At 40.9% G+C, this 22,206-nt stretch overlaps 1 protein-coding gene across 1 annotated transcript in view; it reads left to right on the forward strand.

Moving 5' to 3' along the window:
* ATF7IP (activating transcription factor 7 interacting protein) overlaps positions 1-22,206 on the forward strand; it is a 115,839-nt gene that overhangs the window by 45,494 nt on the left and 48,139 nt on the right. The window contains exon 2 of the mRNA XM_059816433.1: positions 15,177-16,231. Coding sequence (XP_059672416.1) covers positions 15,184-16,231 — 1,048 coding nt within the window. The 5' untranslated portion in view covers positions 15,177-15,183. The remainder of the gene's footprint in view (positions 1-15,176; positions 16,232-22,206) is intronic.

A 22,206-nucleotide genomic window follows, 5' to 3' on the forward strand; every position in this document is an offset into this window, starting at 1 on the left:
TTTCTTGGTTCAGCCTGCTCACCTTCCCAAATCCCACGCTGTTTTTAGTTTGAGTGCACAAATTGTACGGGTGTGTCTCTGGTGAGGTGTGACTTACCGAGGGATAACTCGGGAGCAAAACGAAGTCCGTAACTTATAGAGTCCACATTTAATAAGGATTCAATGACATCTGTTGCAGATGTTGTCATATCACCAAACTGCCGTGGGATGTTACACAGTCAGAATAAGAAAGGCTTCTGTCCTGCTTGCTTAGAAATGAAGGCAAAGAAAGAAGATGATGTGCAGGTTATAATTGCTTTGATTTGAAAAGAGAATGACTTCAGAAATTTGGGGTTTTTCTATTTAAAAAAAACCACCACCACCAAAACACACAAAAACCTAAGAGAGTTAAGTGTGCCATACCCCGACATAACGCCTCTGCTTTCGGCACAAAACTTGAAGATTGGGTGTCCCTTCGTTCCTCGCGTTTGCAGAGCGGCTGTTCCTCTGTGCCTCCTCAGCAGCGGCAGCGTCGCGGGTGCACGTTTTGGGAGGAGGAGGACCCGCACGGCGTGTTCTCATACGTGCATACGTCACCATCGGGGAGGCGCTCTATCGCGCCCCGTCTTGCTGACGCGCCAGGGCGCCCGTTCTATTTTTGCCCGGTTGCCGGGCAGATTTGCCCAGGCCTCCTGGGGTGGCTCCGCCTCGCGGTTGCGGATTGGTTTATGCAAAGCAACTCTCCCGCAGCCAATCCTGAGCGGGTATGCAAATTTCCCGCAGTCCCCGGCCATCAGGCAGGGGAGGTTGGGCGCTGCTGGCCTGGGAGCTGGTGAGGGGGCGAGATGGCTCCAGGGGCTCCCCGCTGGCCTCCCTCCGTACTCCAAATGTATGGGTCCTGTCATTGTATTACTTTATAATGGTTTAAATGCCGGTAAGCCGATGCCTAAAACATTAGTACTGTTTGCAGAAATGACTGCTGATTGTATGTGGTGAGTTTTCATTGTGTGAATAATTGGGAGGATAGTGAGAGAAATCTGTTCGAAATCTGAAGGTCCTTGATTTTGAATTACTTGAGCATTTGACACTTTTTATGCTTTACATTTTAGATTAGGTTGGAAAATTTGTTCGTCCTTGGGATTCTTCACCACCCTAGACTTTTTTTTTTTCCATTATTTTGTATGGAAAATAGGCAAATAGCCTTCCTGCCCCCAAAATCTAAAGATTATGAAAAGTCCTTACCAGGCTTCAATTAGACAGAATTACGAAACAGCTGGTTCCTGCACATACTGAAGACCTGCCTCCTCCAATCCGGGGTGATGCCCGTGGTGGGAGTTCAGCAGTGACTTCTGTGTGTGGAAGGAGTGGTCTGAGCAAGGAACGAGCAAGTAAGGCAGTAGGTGCACTGCCCTTCCTGATAAAGAATATCTTCCCTAGAGGAAATGCTGATAATACTTTATAAAACAGCAGGTTCCCACAGCCAACTAATCAACTGCTATTTTAGTTCCATTTTAAATTGTTGCTTTTTTGTTACTGAGAAAATGTAACCTTTGCAAAAAACTTCTAAAAGGCACTTGTATGCATGACAAACACTTACTGACATTTTAATGCAGCATCACCTTTTTTGTTGCAAGTTTTCTTTTCGTTTCTGTTTCTTCTGGCATTTGAGAAGCGGCCTCAGGGGACCACTGTTAGCATCAGGCAGCTTACCTCCGATGTCAGCAAGTTGCAAGAATTTGAAAGCCAGGGTTACATCACTACAGTTAGTTGCATATGTAATATGTGTACTAGTTTAGAAAATACTTTACAGAATGTTAAGGGTAAATATATCAATTTTTTCATTGGAATGGTGTTATTCTGCAGTTTAGCTAACAGAAGACTTGTAAAGAGATATGCCATAAAAGGATGCAGTTCTGCATACATTAGTGATACCTTCTTACAGCTGTAGCCTGTTGAATTTTCACTTGAAATTTCACCTGTTGAAGGAAAAAATAGAGTATTTTATAATGTATAGAAAAGCCTAAACATGAACAGAACATCTAGCCTTTTTTTTTAAAGGTGGGGTTTTTTTTTCAGTGTCTCATATTTTTTGATTGGCATGTGCATGAACAATTCAGGTTGTTCAGGTTTTAAGTTTGGAATATCAGAAGTTGGAGAAGTTTTTAATTGTGGATGTGTTCTGACAGAGTCCACTTCTATGGAATTATTAGCTCCTCCTCATATTTAAGGATAATAGTAACTGTTAATCTTGTGCTAAAGATGGAACTGCAGTGTAACATTTAAACTGTGTATAATAAAAATATTCCACAGGTGTGTCTTAAAATGCACAAATTCAACTTCTGTATAAAACTTCAGTCAATCCATTTTTTACAGAAAGCAACATAATTAGTGCTTTAGCTTGTGCTAAAAAATTCAGTCTGTAAGAAAGCTGAATTTTGCTGTTACGGGTATTTCAAACAGCAGTACTTGTTCAGTTGAATTCACAGCTGAATTCAAAGCTTATGTTTTGAGTTGTTGATAAAAGTTGAAATCTAACATTTGGGGGAAGTAAGAAAACACAGTATCTACCACTGTTGCTTTGGCTGAATTCCACTCAAGCAGTTTTACTGTTTTAATGACCTAAACGGCTGTTAAAATTTAGTTTACAGAAAAAGACATAACTTTTTTGGAGAATGAGCTTAAGCTTCACGTGCTAAAGAGCGGGTGTTTTTAAGGTACTTGAGTTGCTTGTATAAGGCTAACTGGAATATGTATTTTAATTAAAAGCTGTCTAGGAAATACTCGTTTGTTTTCCATTCTTCCATCTTCAAAAAGATGCATTTTATGTGTAGTAGTTACCAAGGCATAAACTGATGAACCATGTAAGGACAATTCTGCAAAATCACCAGCAGGTGAAAGATCTTAGTTGTGTAAATGGACCTAACAGTCCTCTTTTTCCCCATGAGGAATCCACTTTTCGCACAAGGCATGGCAGCCTCATGGGAAAAGAACTCTAAAATTACTAATTTAGTGTGAGAAACGGATTCATGAGCCAAAGTCAGTATTATCCTCTGGAGGTAGAGAAGACATGGGACAACTGCTTAATTCACTGTGACACCAAAGTAATGAGAGTGTAGTTCAAGTTCGTACGTGAAGTTGTATGGTCTTGTATACTGTACTTGATCGACAACCTGTTTGAAACCGCACTGTGAATTTAGTTGGGTTTACCAAGCCGGTAACCATACTTTTGGGTGGGTTTTTTAGGCATAGATACATGTGTGGACTTAAATGTTTTATTGAACTGGTTCTTCAACAGGCAGCTCACAAGGGTGGGGGAGAACGGCCTCTACTTTAAAGGCAGAAGTCACACTGCACTTGTGAAAAAACACCGATTTTGATGCTTCTCTTGGGACACTAGAAAAGCACAGGCACTGCATGGTCTTTGAAGAAAGGGAAGGTTAACAGCAGCCATACTTGAACCTGGGTTGGAGCTCAGCAGTTTTTTTGATTCAACTTTTATTATCGCAGAAATTCAGTAGCCTTAAAGTAACTGCTCCTGCATGTTAAACACAATCTTTACTGCAGCACTGCACCCCCTGTGCCCTGCGCTCGTGGGTTAGCGCTGTTGTGCAGCTCTAGGTCTCAAACTGAAACCCCTTAACTTTTTCTTACGTCATTTACCAGCTCTTTGGAAAATCTTGTTAGTTTAATGCAAACCTGCTCGCCTGCGCCGCGGGCCCCCGTGTTCGTCTTCATGCCCTGGCCGACTTCTTGCCGACGGCCTCGTGGGGGTTTGTTGCTGGGTAGAATTTAAGGAGCTGCTGTCTGATTGGCTGCCGTGCAGCTGCCCCTTCCAGCCAATCGGATACGGGGCTCGAGTCCCTTCCCCGCGGTGCCGAGACGAGGGCTGCGGGCTGGCGCGTCCCGCGGGGAGAGGATGCGGAGGGGGCGCGGGGCCGCAGCGGGCTCCCCCTGGGGTGCGCCTGCGAAATTACAGGGCTCTCTGCAGGGGAAAATGCCGCTTGTTTCTTAAACCGCGAACCTCAATACTGGATTTTAAACACGGGGGGAAAAATAAGCTAAAGATTTTTTTCAATTCCAGTGGACCTTGTTTTGCTGTATGTGCAGTAGGTGAAATAGGACAGGATGGTGATGCAGTTTTTTCTTAGAAAATGGCACATTCTTCTTTCACTTTGTTCAGCCAACACTAACATAATTTCAGCCTAAAAAGGAGGAAAGCACAAGTCGTCTGTGGTGTGCTAGAAGAAATATTATTTGCACTTATCATATGTCCTCTGTTTTGTTTATTGCATTTTAAAATAAAGGCATAGTTATATGTGGATCTCAGTAGGCTGGTGGTATGCATCTTGCATTCGGCCGGATAATAGACTTGTATTAGTGGTAGAAAAACAAATTATTGGCACGCTATTTCAGCGCATGTTCTGTAAGAATAGATCACAAAAGGTTTTTTTTTTCTTCTTTGAAAATACTTTTTAAATTTCTGACAATTTATATCAACATTGCTATAGAGGATTTCAACTGAAAACTCCTTTTATGAACCACTACTTAAAAGGTAGGTTCTGTTCTCCACTTTCATTCTCTGGGACTCTCCATCTAGAACAAAATACTCCTGACCATTTGCTGCCTCGCTTTGCGACATTTTAAGTAGACTTGCATATTTGAGCACTGATTTTCATGGTCAAAGGCTTTACTTCCTCCATGTAGTTCTTGTGCTTTGGGAAATGTTTTATGGTTGTGGTGCTTTTGGCGAGCACTCCAGGAACCCTGTGCCAGTGCTGTTCTAGACTGATGATATTAGGCAAACCCCATTGTGCACTATTGTTTAGATCCCCCCCATGTTTCCATGACCACCTCTTTGTCTGCTGCCTGTTACCAGGCAGGATTCAGGCAGCTGCTTGCTGATTGGCTAACGTTTGAGCACCTCTTGGGCTGCTCATATGAGCACACGATTATAGGCGGATCCATAGCAGCTAAGCTAACACCTTCCTTTGTTGCTTTAGAGCTGCAGTCTCTCTACAGAGTAATAGTAGTAAAAAAAATAAGGAAATAGAGGGAAAACTTTTTAATTGGCTGAGAGAGGAGCCCTTCAGGTATTCCTAGCTGCACTGGCACATTTTGGTCTTGCCATGTAACACACATTTGGTCATGAGAAAGAAATCTCCAAGTATTATTGGAGGCAGGTGCCTAATGGTGCGTTTGTGCCTCTCATGTTGAAATGAGCTTAAAATGAAAAAGAGGATGTCCCTAAACAGTATCTAAACAAATGTACGCAATGTGTGTGTGTTGGCATTTCAAAATTGATGGTGTTTAAAAAATCAAAACAAAAAAAGTGACCCAAAACCTGCCACCTTATTTACAGTATTTAACCGTTACACACTTAGCTGTACACGCAGGAGTTGCGCTGTTCTTTACAAATGTCTCTCCTTGAAATAAAAGATGCCCCTCCGTTGGCTTGGTGCCTGGGCCACTCGTTTCCTTCTTATGACTGGGTCACACAATGAGTAAAGGCTGAAAGTACCCAAGCATGACATGAGGGAAGTGCATACCAAACGTAGCTAAACTTTGTGTTAATTGTTAAGCATAAAGGGAGTCTGCTAACATACATTCATTTAGAACACTACTAGTTTAAAATGTTTTATTTGTGCAAGACTGAATTCACGTAACCTGCTCTGGAGTTGCTCTCTGAAGGGCAACCTCATTACCCCTTTGAAAGACTGGGAGGCAGTATTTATCAGATGAATGTCGATTGGCTTGCAGTGCTATGACCAAACCTGTCTGGACTGGTTACTGATTTATTTGTTTCTTCTTTTACTCAGCTCTCACGTGAGATCTGTTACTTGGCTGCAGCGTGCTCCCTTGTGGGTATGGCTGGAAACGCTTTAAGGCCGGTCTGCAGTGATACATGATATTTAGCTGTTAACCAGCATGTTCATCTTTTAACCTCGTCTGTGCTTATAATTTTGTCACTTACGATAGTTTTTATTGGATATTCTTTGGTTGCAAAAGATTGTGGGACTGAGCTGAAAATATGCATGAGTTACTCAAATAACCATCTAACAATGGCACTTTGAGAAGCCCTTTTTTCGTACAGGTTCACTGTAGAACTGTATTAGAGCTTTGTTTTTAAACTAGATTTTGGATAACATCCTAAGATATAAAGTAAACATAATTATGAAATGTATTAGAAATTCAAGCTTACTCCTTCAGTATTTTTTTAAGAAAAAAGTAAGGATGCATCAGCATAAAGGTATTCTGATGTTTGATTTTTTTTTTAAGACTGTTATTCTTGGCAAATTTAAAAAGAAAGTGCCCTTCATTTTACTCTGTATTTACCATATTTTATTTCGTGTTTAAAATATGAATGAAAGACTACTTAGATAATTAAAGAAACTAGAGCTGAAAATATTAATTTGTTTTAAGTTATAGTTTATCATTACTCAAGTGATGCACTTATGAATTTGATTTTAAGTTGTCTGTGAACATTTTATTAATTCGTTAGCATATCTTTTGGTCACAGAAAAAGTAGGGTTATGAATTTGGTAATATAAGAACTTCTAAATTCTGGGTGATGCTTATAAAAGAAAGCATTGTAGTCCAGGAGATCAAACTACTTGTTGTTCTTAATTTGATACAAAAACCCTGTATCCTTGTACTACATTAACAGAAGACTCTCACTAGCTGGTCACCTATTAGGAACTCTTGGAATTGTTCAAGGTTAGCCAAGCCTGGAATTTTCTATTTTTTTTCCAAATTGGTTCTACAAGATACACATCTGTAACAGCATGCATGTTGGTTTTAGGGGATTATATGCATGGAACGGAGTATGACGATCAGTACTTTGTTACATGACAGTTGGAGATACGCTTTTATAGTGACGTGAAAAAACAGGCTTTACATTCTAAGTTCTTGGGAAGAAGGAAGGGATGTGCTTTCAAAAACTGCACACGCACTTCTGAATTACTAGAGGTTTTTATATCCTTCTACTAACTTCAGGACTGGAATTACTGTGTTAAATGTATTCTTTTCTGGAGGAATATGAAAATACTATTATTTAGCATGTAGACAGCTCTGGAAGGACATTAACAGCTCACCTGGAGTTTGTATTTCATCTGACTGGAAATTATTATGTGAACATTATGATTATTATGAGAACATTTTCTAAAACCAAGTAAACTGATGTTTCAAATCAGTGTTTCTATAGGTGTTATATTTTGCTCCCACTAGTGGCAATGCAGTAATAGACAGTCCTGTTCAGAAGCTCCAGTTCAGACTGGCAAAAGTTCATGTCTTAGTGGTATTATTGAGAGTCTATAAACAGAGCTGATACAAGCTTTTGCGAAGATTTGTTCATCTGTTCCTGAGGTGTGAAATGAAGTGTTATTTAAGCACCATCAGTTACTCAAATATGAGGATTCTAGATTGTCATGCAGAAAATAACTGAAATAAAGTGGAAGGGAATCTCAATATTATGTTAAAAGGAAATGCATAACAGGGAAAAAAAGATCTTTTTTTTTTATCATATTGCTTTCCATTTTGCCCATATTTTTGTCAGGTCATGTTAACTAAGAGTAACAAGCCTTGTAATGGTAAATCACAGTATGTCATGACTGTAAGGTTTAAAGTTTGTCTTGGTAGTTTAATTCATATTGTACCATAGGATATATATTCCTATCTTACCTTAGAATATTCTACGTGGGCAACGCATAAATGTTAAATAATTTCCTTCTTAAACAAACTGTTCCAAGTAAACTAGGAAGGATCCAGCAGAGGACTACCAAAATGATAGGAGCCTAAAGCACATGACCTACAATGAGACACTGAGGGAGCTTGACGACTTTAATCTGCTGAAGAGGCGGCTAAAGGGCAATCTTATGGCTGCCGAAATAAAACTTGTAGGCAAGGTTGGTTACAAAGAGGGTGGAGCCAAACTGTTACTTAGAGACTGTGGAATCTGTGTTCTGTGAATTTTACAACTTGGTTGTATAAAACCATTGCTGATCTGAGCTAGTGTTGGTCATAGTCCTGCTTTGAGTGGGAGGTTGGGTTAGACAACCTCCACAGGTGTCTTCAGACCAACATTTCTATGATTCTTTGATTTTTTCAGGTAACTAACTGTAGCTAGATACGGCAATAATACTCCATGGTATATCCTGCAGTTTTCTTCTCAGTCATTCTGGGAAATTCCTTAGAATTCTGGGAAGAAAATTTTTTTCTTCTTTTCCTCAAGGATATACTTCTCTGTAAGACCTGCTCTGAATGAAAGAACTTGTTATCTTAAATCTTTTAGGACAGTGTTAATAAAATATGAATCTGCTGTCAACTTTAGGACTAACAAATTGAGCTAGTATCCATGACGGTGAGGGCTGGGGCTTCTAACAACACATTTTACGTCAGTTACTGGAAAGATTTGCCATCACTGCTGCAGAGCATGGCTCAGACTTCAAGGACTTCCTTTTATGCTGAAGGTTTCCACTGTGGGCAAACTACTTTATATGTTGGTGGACTTTTGATAGTAGACTTAAACTGTTGCATCTAGATCAGCTGCCATGTTGAACCACACGCTAGTCTGCCCAGACACTCTCCAAAGTTACTGCCCAAAGTTAGGAGCAGCTGAATAGTAGATTAATCAACTGATGAACAGATAAATCTTTATATAATCTGATATATTAGCCTGAGCTGGAATAGATGTTGATACTTATCTCAAGATTAAGCTGTTGCAGCTTTATCTTCCCCAAAACCATAAACCTTTGATTCCCACAGCTAAAACGGTGTGCTAAATTGATGAGCATAAGTATATTTAAAGCAAGTAAGATACTGGAGAACTAACCTGATAATCTATGCAACTCTTGCTTTCCTGTTAATGAACACAGGGATTCAGTGGTACTTTTCTGTTCTGTTCTTGACTGATAATTCTGGTGTGAGTCCTTGAAACTTTTTATCCTGTAAAGGTATTGTAACGATACTGCATACCATGGATACTTCTGGTGATAAAACGTGTTTGATTCTCTCAGGGGTAATTGGGAGTTTTGGACTTGAAGGAGAGATTGACATATTTGAAAGCTCTAGGCATGTTTGTGGGTTTGATAGTTGAATTTTTGTCAAAAAAAATCAAAAAAATGTTATACCCCACCTGAAAAGACAAAATGCAGTTTATTAATGAACTTCTCAGCTCTGTGAATGAAAGTGTATTGGGGGAAGACCGTACTAAGTATTTAAAACGCATCCTTTGTGGAATAATTCTGCTGTATCAATGGTATAAACATTTGCTTATCTGGTGCTTGTGGGGAAAAAATAAAATTCATATAGAGATAACTGCCTGATTTATTTCCTTTCTTTTTTCAACTTGCTGTAATATCTTCTAAGTACTGTTACGCAAGTGAATTTTCGCATGTTTTGAGAAACTTAAGAAAAGCCATATCCTAGACAGGAGTAACTTACAATAGAGTAGTAATGTCAGTAGAGCTAAATTGGTTAGCATCAGCTGATTCAAGATCTTAGTTGCCGAGTTTCATTTAGGATATAACAAGTTCCTTAACTGCTTTCTGCTTCTGAACGATACTATCGTATTTAATCCTTTAAAACTGGGTCCTAAAAAAGACCACATGGGAAAAAAGTTATAGTTTAGAAATCCCTATGGATTTTTTGTTTGTTTTGCAAAATTATTTTAAATTCCTAGGTAATGCTGGTTTTAACTCCATTTATTAATTTGTTAAAGTAGATTTTTGAACATTATTTTTCTTAATTTTTAGTATACTAATGTTCTTATTTTTCTTAATATTTGCATGGGTGGATGGTATGAATAAAATTATAATGGAGGGCAAAAAAATCAGTTTTCCTTGAAAAAGGAAATTTTTCTAGATGCTGCTACAAAACCTGTAGTTTTTATGAGCACAAATAGTCTTAGTAAAATATTATTGCAAACTGAATGAAAGTGCTCTAAAAACCCAAGAGCAGTTAACCATTGCATAAATATGGAGGGTGAAGCTCTATTTTATCTATACAGATGAAAAAAAGTGTCTTAATGACATATTCCGAAATTCTTTCAATATATTGAAGTTTTCGTAAAACTTACTTCATAGAAAAATCTTTGTTATTTACCCCAGTTGTTCATTCTGTTTGAAACTCATGAAATTACATTGTTCGAGAAAGATAAAATAAATGTAAACTGATGGACCAGGAATATTGTTTTCTTTTTGTGAGAAGAGAGGCTGCTGGCTCTTGCATCAGCACAATATCTGTTTCTACCTAGAAAACCTCATTATGTGGTGTTGCCGTAAAAATGCTACGAGATGACTTGTGTAAAATGTGTAGTCAGAATATTATTACATAATGCAATACTGTGATCTCAGTGATCTTTAAATACACGTGTTTGTGCAGTATACATAGAAATTTGTATTCACTTTTTCTGAGAACAAACAAAGTTCAAGTGTGTTGTCAGGTGTTTGTTTATTTTTGTAGGTACAGTTAAACCAGTTTGAAGCATTTACACATTTTAAAGCAGTGTCTTGGTTTCAGCTGGGATAGAGTTAATTTTCTTCCTACTAGCTGGTATAGTACTGTGGTTTGGATTTAGGATGAGAATAATGTTGATAACACACTGATGTTTTAGTTGTTGCTGACCAGTGCTTACACTAAGTCAAGGAGTTTTCAGCTTCTCATACTGCTGTGCCAGCGAGGAAGCTGGAGGTGCACAAGATGCTGGGAGGGGACACAGCCAGGACAGCTGACCCAAACTGGCCAAAGGGATATTCCATACCATATGATGTCATGTTGAACAAGAAAAAACCTGGGGGGAGTTGGCTGGGGGTGCGGCCGCTGCTCGGGAACTGGCTGGGCATTGGTCAGCAGGTGGTGAGCAATTGCATTGTGCATCCCTTGTTTTGTTTATTGTTGTTATTATTTTATTATTTTATTTTTATATTATTGTTATTACTACTACTACTATTGCTACTACTATTGCTTTCCCTTTCTGTCCTATTAAATTGTTTTTATCTCAATCCACAAGGTTTACCTTTTTTCCCATTCTCTCCCCCATCCCTCTGGGGGGCAGTGAGTGAGTGGCTGTGTGGTGCTTAGTTGCTGGCTAGGGTTAAACCACGACAGTCCTTTTTGGCACCCAAGGTGGTGCTTGAAGGGTTGAGATAATGACAGATCTGACCAGAATGTGTTTAAAACAAATTTGTTATAAGCATTCATTATTAGGTTAATAGTCACTGGTCACAATGTTGATCTACTTGCTCTCGGGAGTTGTTGTGCTTGTTCTCAGAGTTGTGTTATGTAACACCTTGCTATATGTGCTCCCTGTTGTGCTGTTTATCATCTCTGGGGGCTGGATTAAGGTTATCATTTTGCTGTACTGTGTAATACTGGCTTATGATATGGTAAAATTACTGGTCATGAGACTAATCTGGTATTTGTACTCATCATTGCTGTCATCTCTGTACTTCAGGAACCATCTCTCGGAAACTATTAATAATTACACTCTTTACCTTTTGTCCTCGGAGAGCCAATTTATGGGAGAAACAAGGGGGAACGCTTTCCCCCGCTCCTTCGCCTTCCCCTTCTCCTCGAGACTGGTTACAATAGCTCTTAAGAATTTTTAATATCCTTGGCAAGTTCAAACCAGCATGTTCCTATTGCTATGTCTCCTGATTGTGTTTCAGGTCTTGATAAGGTTAAACAACTATTTAAGAATACCACTCAGAGATCTGCCCCCAAGCTGGATAGTTATGAGCGGCAGGGTGTGTGGGATAGTATGGGCAAGTACCTAGGACAGTGGGCACCTCCTGTGTTTTGGAATTTCACCCCTGAACAAGTGCAGGATCCTGAAAAACTAGTAAAATATTTGGAAAATGTATGCTGTCACCCTGGCAACTGTAGAGACACACAAATCACTGCAACGTGCCGGGGCCTGGCCCAGGCCTATGGAGCCCTGTTCAACACTATTCAGTACCCTGAAGGGGAAGAGGATGTCTCTGGATCTGACGACAAAACGACAGGCACTGCAGCTACTCCAACCCCAGTGACAGGCACTGCAGCTACTCCAGCCCTTGTGACAGGCGCTGCAGCTAAATGAGAGAACCAGCCTGTGCCCGTATCAGTCACCCTTATACACAAGAAGAAATATTGGATGCAAAAGTAAGCTTGTTTATTAAGGGAAGAAACTCCTACTAAGAATGGGAAGGAGGAAGAAGTGCACAGGACAGGCTACTCCGAAGCAGGGCCACATGAGAAGAGGAGGAGGAAGAGGCAGCACTCGTAAACAAGGCACTAACTGCCTGATCCTTATACTTGAGTGAGCTAAAAGATTTCAGCCATCTCCAGGTGAGCACATTGTCACCTGGCTGCTCCAGTGCTGGGGAAACGGGGCCAGTAGCCTGGAATTAGAGGGTAGGGAAACCAAGCATCTGGGATCCCTTTCTATGGAAGGGCCATTGACAAAGCAATTGGAAAAGGGGCACAAGCCCTCAGCCTCTGGAGGTGATTCCTGTCAGGTGTGAAGGAAAGGTATCCCTTCAAGGAAAATGTTATATCTGCTTTGGAAGTAGTTGGTACTGAAGCACAGCTCCTCTTGGCACCCTGACTGCTGATGCTGGGCTAGGCATTCAAAGGGTGGGTCCCCTCTACATATCATATAACTGATGCTACATGAAGTAAGTGGGTCGCACTAGTCATAGAACAGGCTTGAATAGGAAACCCCAGTCACCCAGAAGTCTTGGAAGTGATCATGGACTGGCCAGAAGGCAAAGATTTCGGAATATCACCGGAGGAGGAGGAGGTGACATGTACTGAAGAGGCCCCAGTGTATAATAAACTACCAGAAGATGAAAAGCAATATGCCCTGTTCACTGGTGGGTCCTGTCATATTGTAGGAAGGCATTGGAGGTGGAAGGCCGCTATATGGAGTCTTATACAAGTTGCAGAAACTGCTAAAGGAGAAGGTGAGTCGAACCAATTTGCAGAAGTGAAGGCCGTCCAGCTAGCTTTAGACATTGCTGACTGAGAAAAGTGGCCAGTGCTTTATCTCTATACCGACTCATGGATGGTGGCAGATGCCCTGTGGGGGTGGTTACAGCAATGGAAGCAGAGCAACTGGCAGCACAGAGGCAAACTCATCTGGGCTGATGCATTGTGGCAAGATATTGCTGCCCGGGTAGAAAACCTGGTTGTAGAAGTATGTCATGTAGATGCTCACGTACCCAAGACTTGTGCCACTGAAGAACATCAAAACACCAGCAGGTGGATCAGGCTGCTAAGATTGAAGTGGCTCAGGTGGACCTGGACTGGCAACATAAGGGTGAATTATTTATAGCTCGGTGAGCCTATGACACCCAGGCCATCAAGGAAGGAACGCAACATATCGAGGGGTGGACTTAACCATGGACACTATTGCACAGGTTATCCATGAATGTGAAACATCTGTTGCAGTCAAGCAAGCCAGGCAGTTAAAGCCTCTCTGGCATGGAGGACGATGGCTGAAGTATAAATATGGGGAGGCCTGGCAGATTAAGTATCTCACGTTCCCACATGTGCTTACAGTGGTGGGAGCAACCACCAGGTGGCTGGAAACATATCCCATGCCACTGCCTGGAACACTATCCTGGGCCTTGAAAAACAGGTCTTATGGCGACGTGGCACCCCGGAAATTGAGTCAGACAATGGGGCTCGTTTCCGGAATAACTTCATAGACACCTGGGACAAAGAGCATGGCATTGAATGGGTGTATCACATACCCTATCATGCACCGGCCTCTGCGAAAATCAAACAATACGATGGGCTGTTAAAGACTACACTGAGAGCAGTGCGTGCTGGGACATTCAAACATTGGGATACACATTTAGCAAAAGCCACCTGGTTAGTCAGCACTAGGGGATCTGCCAATCGAGCTGGCCCTGCCCAATCAACACTTTTACGTACTGTAGAAGGGAATAAAGACCCTGTATTGCACATAAAAAATACGCTAGGGAAGACAGTCTGGGTTATTCCTGCCTCAGGCAAAGGCAAACTGATCCATGGGATTGCTTTTGCTCAAGGACCTGGGTGCACTTGGTGGATAATGCAGAAGGATGGGGAATTCTGATGTGTACCTTAAAGGGACTTCATTTTGGGTGAGAATAGCCAGTGATTTGAATCGTATGATGTTAATTGCTATATAGTACTGTATGTCATCACTACTATGGTTACTACATTGCCATATCAACGGTACAGTAAGAATCACCCAAACTAATGGAGAATGAATTTCGATGAAACCGAGCAAAGTGCAGCAATGATAGATCCAGATAAGTGCAGTGGTGATGAAACCAGAACTCACTTCAGCATGCAGCAATTCAACACCACACACCATCTCCTCTGCCCTGAAGGACTGTTATGACAGATGGAGCCCAAAGTCATGGGCTAAATGAACTCAATGGATGTTTTAGAGGGATGGCCCATAGACATAGGGAATTATACCTCTGTGTGTATATCAAAAGACAGGAAAGAAGGTGGTGTGGTTAATTGGGATGTATTGGAAAGTGTGGGACCTGGGCATGATGTACATGGTATAGAATAAGGAATAGATATTGTCCTGGTTTCAGCTGCCGTAGAGTTAATTTTCTTCCTAGTAGATGATATAGTACTGTGGTTTGGATTTAGGATGAGAATAATATTGATAACACACTGATGTTTTAGTTGTTGCTGACCAGTGCTTACACTAAGTCAAGGAGTTTTCAGCTTCTCATACTGCTGTGCCAGTGAGGAAGCTGGAGGTGCACAAGATGCTGGGAGGGGACACAGCCAGGACAGCTGACCCAAACTCGCCAAAGGGATATTCCATACCATATGATGTCATGTTGAACAAGAAAAAACCTGGGGGGAGTTGGCTGGGGGCACGGCCGCTGCTCGGGAACTGGCTGGGCATTGGTCAGCAGGTGGTGAGCGATTGCATTGTGCATCCCTTGTTTTGTATATCCTATTATTGTTGTTGTTGTTATTACGATGTTCCTTTTCTGTCCTATTAAATTGTTTTTATCTCAACCCACGAGTTTTACCTTTTTTCCCATTCTCTCCCCCATCCCTCTGGGGGGCAGTGAGTGAACGGCTGTGTGGTGCTTAGTTGCTAGCTAGGGTTAAACCACGACATACAGTCTTAGGAACACTGTAATATGATGATAACAAATTGTTACCTTCACAATTCTTTCTGAACTTGTTTTTTTAAGGGTCAAGATGGATAGCACAGAGGAACCTCAGAAAAAAGTCTTTAAAGCACGAAAAACAATGAGAGTAAGTGATCGACAACAACTGGAAGCTGTCTATAAGGTTAAAGAAGAACTGTTGAAGACAACTGAAGTTAAACTGTTAAATGGAAAGCATGAGAATGGAGATTCTGATTTAAATTCCCCTTTAAGCAATACAGACTGTATGGAGGACAAGAGGGAAGTTAACGGCCTAGTGGACTTGCGTGTTAACTCTGAAGAAGGAAGAACAGCTTCTGATGAAATTAGTGAAGCCAAAAGCCCTGAAAGTAAGGCAGGGAACATAGTCAATGACGTAGAACCCAAACCTCTAACGCTGTCTCCAGAGAATGTTACTCCTGAGCAAGATAAAGATACTGATACTGCTTTAGCTTGTGAGTCTGAAAATGGAGTGCTTGGTAGCAATAAAGATACCTTCCATGAAGAAAATAATACAAAAGATCATTTGGACCAAAGAGAGAGTGACATCCCATCAGAAGGTGAAAGTAAATCAATCTGTGATATTAGTGACTCTTCTGAGGACAAGGGAGAAACAAATGACTTAACTATTAATTCTGATTCATCTGGTGAGGAAAAGAGGACTGAAGAAGTAACTGTTGAAGATGCTGTTGGAGAAGCAGCCATCTCTAGTAGTATGGAAGGTGACCAGGAATCAAAGGACAAACGAGAAGGCACCACAGGTCTTTCAGAAACCAGAGTTCAGAAGACAATGGATGAGCCAAGTATCTTGGACAACACTGACTCAATGGAAACAGATGAAATTATTCCCATTTTGGAAAAACTAGCTCCTGCTGAAGATGAACTGAGCTGTTTTTCTAAAAGTTCTCTGCTTCCAGTGGACGATACAGTCCCAGATTTAGAAGAGAAAATAGACAACTGTTTGGGTTCACCATCCAAGCAGGAAAGCAATGAAAGTCTGCCAAAAGAGGCTTTCTTAGTGCTGTCTGATGAAGAGGATCCCTGTGATGAGAAGGAGGAACGTGCTGAAGTGATACTACCAAACAAGCCGAGTCTTCCAGGTAAAATTTTTCTAAATTGGTAGTTTTGGTTCAAGTCTGGGATTTTGTTCATTTCTTAAAATGACACACTTGTGACATGTTTCTAAATCAAAAAGGCAGTCTTACCCACCACTTCTGTGTTACATAGTCTTACAATTTTCGAGGATGTGATTTGATGCCCAGAAAAAAATGAAGGTAACACCAAAAAACTGTCATCTTCGTTGCCAGACATGGAACAGAAAGATTTATGGGAAGAGAAATGTGTTCATTTACTGTTCTTGAGGGGAAGAAAGGATTTCAACTTTCTTTAACGTGCAAATAAATAGTAAGAATGAAAACATGCTGGTAATACAGGCATGCCACAAGTCCCATTTACTTCAAATTTCTTTTTTTCACCAAAAGACAGTATTGGAAAAGATTTCATGAAAAATGGAAGTTGTGTGGTTTTCATGCCATATAGCTTTTATTCCTTTAACTCATAGTGGTTTTCATAATAACTTTTATCTGATGACTATGCCAACTGATTAACGTTTAAAAGCATCAAGTGTAGGAAGCTGGTACTTTAGTCTCTTCGTGTAGTTAGCAGAAGATTTTTGCTGTGAAACTGAATGGATGTCCTCTATACTCTTACTACTGTCATACAATTTTGTAAACATATTTATTTTTTTGACATAGGGCACTCATTGTTATACTATTGCACTTCTGAAAATAAACCAGATTAATAATTTACAGATAGGTTGACACTGCTCTGTTATCTGTAATTAAGAAAGCTGTTGTTTCAAATTATCGTGGGGTTTTTTTCTATCTTTTTTTTTTTCTGTCCCCTTTCTATAGCTTTTAATGAAATGATGACCATGCTAACCCAAATGTGTTTAAACATGCTTGACTGGGTAGGAATTCCATAGATGAAAAAAGATTCAGGTGTTTTTCAGTCTCTAGGAAGTTAGTACCCATAGTTTTGCAACCCTTGTTTCGCTAATGATGAAACTGTGTCTTTCACTAATGTGTGATGGTGCTCTGAGTCTTCAGTCTCTAAACAACTAGAGAAAGGGAAATAAGAATATGTCTCTTCAGCCATGTTTCAGACTCTTCCTTCTTTTCTGGTATTGACCTTTAAATTTATGACAGTTAAACAGAGAAAAGGTAGGTTCCATAGTTTCTTCTAAGGGTTTATTTAGGTGTTTGGTGTTGCACTGAGATTGCAAAAGTGATACCATTGTTGTGTAATTAAAGTCTTCCAGAAACTGTTTGGAGGTGGGGGGTGACAGCGATGAAAGAACATTGTGTGTACTTGTGTAGAAATTGTAGTGTGTTAGGAGTCCCTTTTATAAAATGTACATTACAAATAAATTGATGATCCTTGTTCTTACTGCAGTTTAAGGCTTCTTTCATTGGAGATGAATGAAATTAGGGTATCAGGGTTGCTTTTTTCATCTTACCCAATGAGAAAACACACTGTGGTCACAGAGGAGGTTTTGCACTTGAGCAAAAAGACCAGAGTGAATATTAAATATTGGACTACAATTTGCAGAAGTCTAAAATGATTGTATGCAGCAATATTTTTTCACATTTTCAGTTTTGGTGACAGGACAAATTCTCTTGACTAGTCGTTTTATTTATTGGCTATAACAGTTTGACTTTTACAGTTGCATGGCTGTAACTGAGACTGTTCATGAAATGAAAACTGGCCACTGTGAAGTATGTTCTGTCCTTAACCAGCAATCACCTGTTAATTTCTGCATTCTAAGCTTCATAAAGCTTGCCTGTCAAGTTGCAGAGAAGCAAATTTAAATTATTCTGAATAGTACATTCTGTGTGAAATATTTCAAGCAAATCTTTTGGGGACCCATTTTGTACTAAACTTAAGATGTTATTAATACAGAAATTTTTCAGTCCTCTCACCAATTTCAGTCTTTCAATAACATAATAGCAGAGACGTTGCAGGGGCAGGAAACAATTGTATGAGAAAACATGTTGAGTGAATAAATGACATGTTTTCTTAGACGATAAAGGTTAACTTTCGGAAAGACTCTGAGATAATTAAATCTGTAGAGATAGTATGGAGATCATTTGAGGAGGCACAAGTGCAAGCTGCTTAATGAAAAAGTACGGTTTTCAAAAAGCCCAGGCAAAAAACAGCATGGCTAAACAATGATGTAAAGAATGGTAGTAGAAGACTTCAAATGGGCAGATTAATAGAATCTTTTTTTCAAGTACAGTTAGTAAAAATAATAGCTATGATGACACTTAAGATTTTTGTAACAGAAGATCATACCTTAGAAAACCTTGGAGCTCTTCGGGTAAGTAAACAAGCACATGACAAGGAAGACCTGGTTGATGTATTTGAATTCTTTTGGATATCCAAACACTAATCATTTCTTACCAAGAACTTTTGGGAACTGAACTGTCTTTGAATAAGATGGAAAGTCCTCATGGAGGAAATAATTATTTGAAGAATGGAAAGTAAATCTACAGTGATCTGTTCCAGAGACTGTGCTGTGCAACAGAATTAATAATTTATCTAAAATGAAGGGTGACTAGCAAGGTGACAGTTTGCTGATGATACTATGAAGAGCTGTAGAAGAATCTTACAATGCTGAATGACTGGGGTATAAAAATGGCGGATGAAACTCATTGTGATTATAACTACAAAGTAATACTGATGGGTACGAAAATGTTCATAACTTGATAGGAAGATAGAACTGACCCACCATTCAAGAACGATTTTCCAGGATTATAGTAGGTAGTTTTGTGAAAACTTTGATACAGTAGCAGTTGAAGAAAGCAAATAAAGAATGCTGGGAATAAATTAAGAAATTGAAGAACACTTCATTATGGGACACCAAGCTCTTAAATGTTTTGTATAATTCTGCTTCCTTCCCCCTCCCCATATCAAAGATGATGGCACAGAACTGGAAAAGGTATATGAAAGAGCAACAGGGAAGAAGATGGAATTGCAGAGTAATTTAAATTCAGCCCTCCGGTGGTTTTTATTCCAGCTCCCTACTCCAAGCAGGTCCAGTTATATCAGATAGCTCAGGGACCTTGCGGTTTACTTTTGTGCATCTCCAAGGATGGATTTACCACAACAACTTCTTGGGTAGCCTAATATTTAACCACCCTCAATAGTGAAAAACTTTCAGCTCATATCTAATTGGAATCTTCTGTATTCCAACTCGTGTCCATTGCGTCCTGTCCTGTTGCTGTGCTCCTTAAAGAGTAATGGCTCCATCTTTTCTCTGCCCTCCCATTACGTAATGGAAGGCAGTGATACAATCTCCAATTAGTTTTCACTTGTTATGGCTGAACAAAGCCACTTCTGTCATCTGCTCCTCATATAGCATGTACTTCATCTCCTTGACTTTTCTGGTGACTCTTCACTGGACTTGCTGTGGTTTTGTCAGTGCCTTTCTAGTACTGGGGATCCAAAAACTGGACATAGTGCTTCAGATGGGGGTTTCTCAAGTGCTGAACAAAGGAGAATCAATTCCCTTATCCTGCTGGACACATTTCTTGTTAATACGGCCTGAAACACTATTGAACTTATTTCACACTGCTGACTAATGTTCAACTTGTTTTCCCCCAGGAATCAAGGCCCTGTTCTACAAAGTTATGTTCTAGCCAGTCAACCTCCAGCTTGTCCTATTGCATAGGTTATTCTATCCCAGATGCAGGACTCTGCGTTTGCACTTGCTGCACTTTGTGTTAGCCCATTTTTCCAGCCTATCAGTGTGCCTCTGACTAGCAGCTATGCCCCACAGAATATTTACCACTCCCCCTAGTTTTTATCTGCGAACTTGCCAAGTGTGATCTCCTGCCCACAGGTCCAGGTCATTAGTAAATATGATAAACTGCATCAGCTCTGAGGGCTGCCTCTAGTGCTGAGCCACCAGCTGGACTATATACCACTGATGCCAATTTTTTGAGCCCATTGTAAAAAGCTACCAGGTCTGTCAGGCACAATTTGCCCTTACTAAATCTAAGCTGGCTGCTCCCAGTCACCTTCTTCTCCTTTGTGTGCGTGGCAGTGGCTTCCTATGAGGATTTTTTTCCATAACCTCCCCAAGATGTCAGTGAGGCCAACCAGCCTGTAGTTTCCATGAATCATCCTCCTTGTCTGTCTTGAAGATGGCTGTGACATTTCCCTTTTTCCCGTCATCATGAGCTTCCCTTGGTTGCCATGAAGATGGTAGAGAGAGGCCTCACAATGGCAGCAGCCTACCTCCCTCAGCACTCTTGGGTACATCTCATCTGTTCCTGTGGACTTCTCTATATCCACCTGGCTTAAGTGTGCCCTAGCGCTATCTCTTTGTGGATAGCACTTCACTTCTTCAGACTCTGGCAGGGTCTCTTCCTCTGCTCTCAGAAACTTAGGAGGGAAACTTGCCAGTGAAAAATGTAGACACAAATGTTGAGTACCTCAGCATTTTGCATATCCTCAGTCATGAGGTTGCCTGCCCCGATGAGCTGTGGCCCCACAATTTTCCTTAGCCTTCCTTTTGCTGCCATTGTAGTTACAGAAGCCCTTCGGGCCCTTCACATCCCTCACTGGCTTAAATTCCAGTTGAGCTTTGGCTTTTCTTATTCCCTTCCTGCACAACTGGACAATGTCCCTGTATTCCTCTTTCTTTCCTCCTCCTCCTGTGTAATTCTTTTTTTACATTCGAACTCTGTCAGGAAGCCCCTGTTCACCTGTGCTGACTTCCTTCCATGCTGGCTCTACATTCTGCACATTGAAAGGAACTGTTCTCATGCTTTTAGGAAGCGGCCCTTGAAGAACAACAAGCTCTCCTGGGTCCTTCTGCTTTTCAGGGCAGCTCCCTTTGGGATACTACCAAGTAGGCCCTGAGTAAGGTGAAATCTGCTGTCCTTGCAGGATTTTTAATTGCACAGTCTCATGGTTGCTGCAGGTGAACTTCACGTCCCAGACCAGTTCTTCCTTGTTTGTGAATAACAAACCCAATGGAGCATCTCCCCTAGTTGACTCATCAATTGCCTATGTCAAGAAATTGTCTTCCTCACACTCCAGAAATGACCTGGATTGTGCCCAGTCATACAGCCCTTCCAGTTAAAGGACACCCATGAGTCAGTCCTAAGGTCTACGATTGTGTGCGATGACTCTATTGAATTTCCTCTCCTTGATCAAGTAGTCTGTAGTGAGTGCCTAGCACAACATTGCCCGTGTTGCTTTGCCGCCTTCTCCTTGCCCACAAGCACTCAACTGGCTCAGCACTTGTCCCATGGCAAAGCTCTGGGCACTCTCTGCATAAAGCACACGTACTCCTCGCCCTTTCCAGCCTGTCTTTCCTGAAGAGCCTGTGGTCATCTGTTGCAACGCTGTAGTCATTTCAGCTATCCCGCCATGTCTTTCTAATCCAAATGAAACAACAATTTTGTAGTTGTGTAGGGACTAGTAATTCCTCTTGTTTCTTCTGCTGCATTCTTTTGTTTACAGATACTTGAGATGATGAACCCTGACTCACGATGCTTTCACAAAGGACAAGCAAGCACCTTCCCTGTCATGCTGTTCCCCAGATGTTTTCTCACTGCCTCCCATACCTCAGCTTCAGGCTGTAACAACCATTCCCTACCATACCTAGTTTCAGGTCCTCCTCGTTAGATGAGCAAGCCTCCTTGCAGAACTCTTGTTCAGCTTTGTCAGATGGATTCAGTCCTTGCTCGGTAATTCTTGATCATCCAAGATTACCATAGTGAAAGGTGTGAAAACCTTGCCTGCAACACCTGTCATTCAGCCAGGTGTTGATGTTCTGGATGCATGCACTCTCTCTAGAGCTTTTTTTTTGTCCCAGTTCATTGGGAGGATTGGTGATAACACCACTGGGCCCTTGTGTCCTTCACCCTTTTCTGCAGAGATCCATTGTCACTCTTGGTATGCTTAGAATTGCTTCTGGTAGTATTGTTGGTGCCCATGTGGATAAGCAACAAGAGGTAATAGGCCTTGGCAGCCTCTCTGCAACAGTGGGGATCCAGGCCCT

Source organism: Gavia stellata, chromosome 4 (genome assembly GCF_030936135.1).
Source record: "Gavia stellata isolate bGavSte3 chromosome 4, bGavSte3.hap2, whole genome shotgun sequence".
Classification (NCBI taxonomy): domain Eukaryota; kingdom Metazoa; phylum Chordata; class Aves; order Gaviiformes; family Gaviidae; genus Gavia; species Gavia stellata.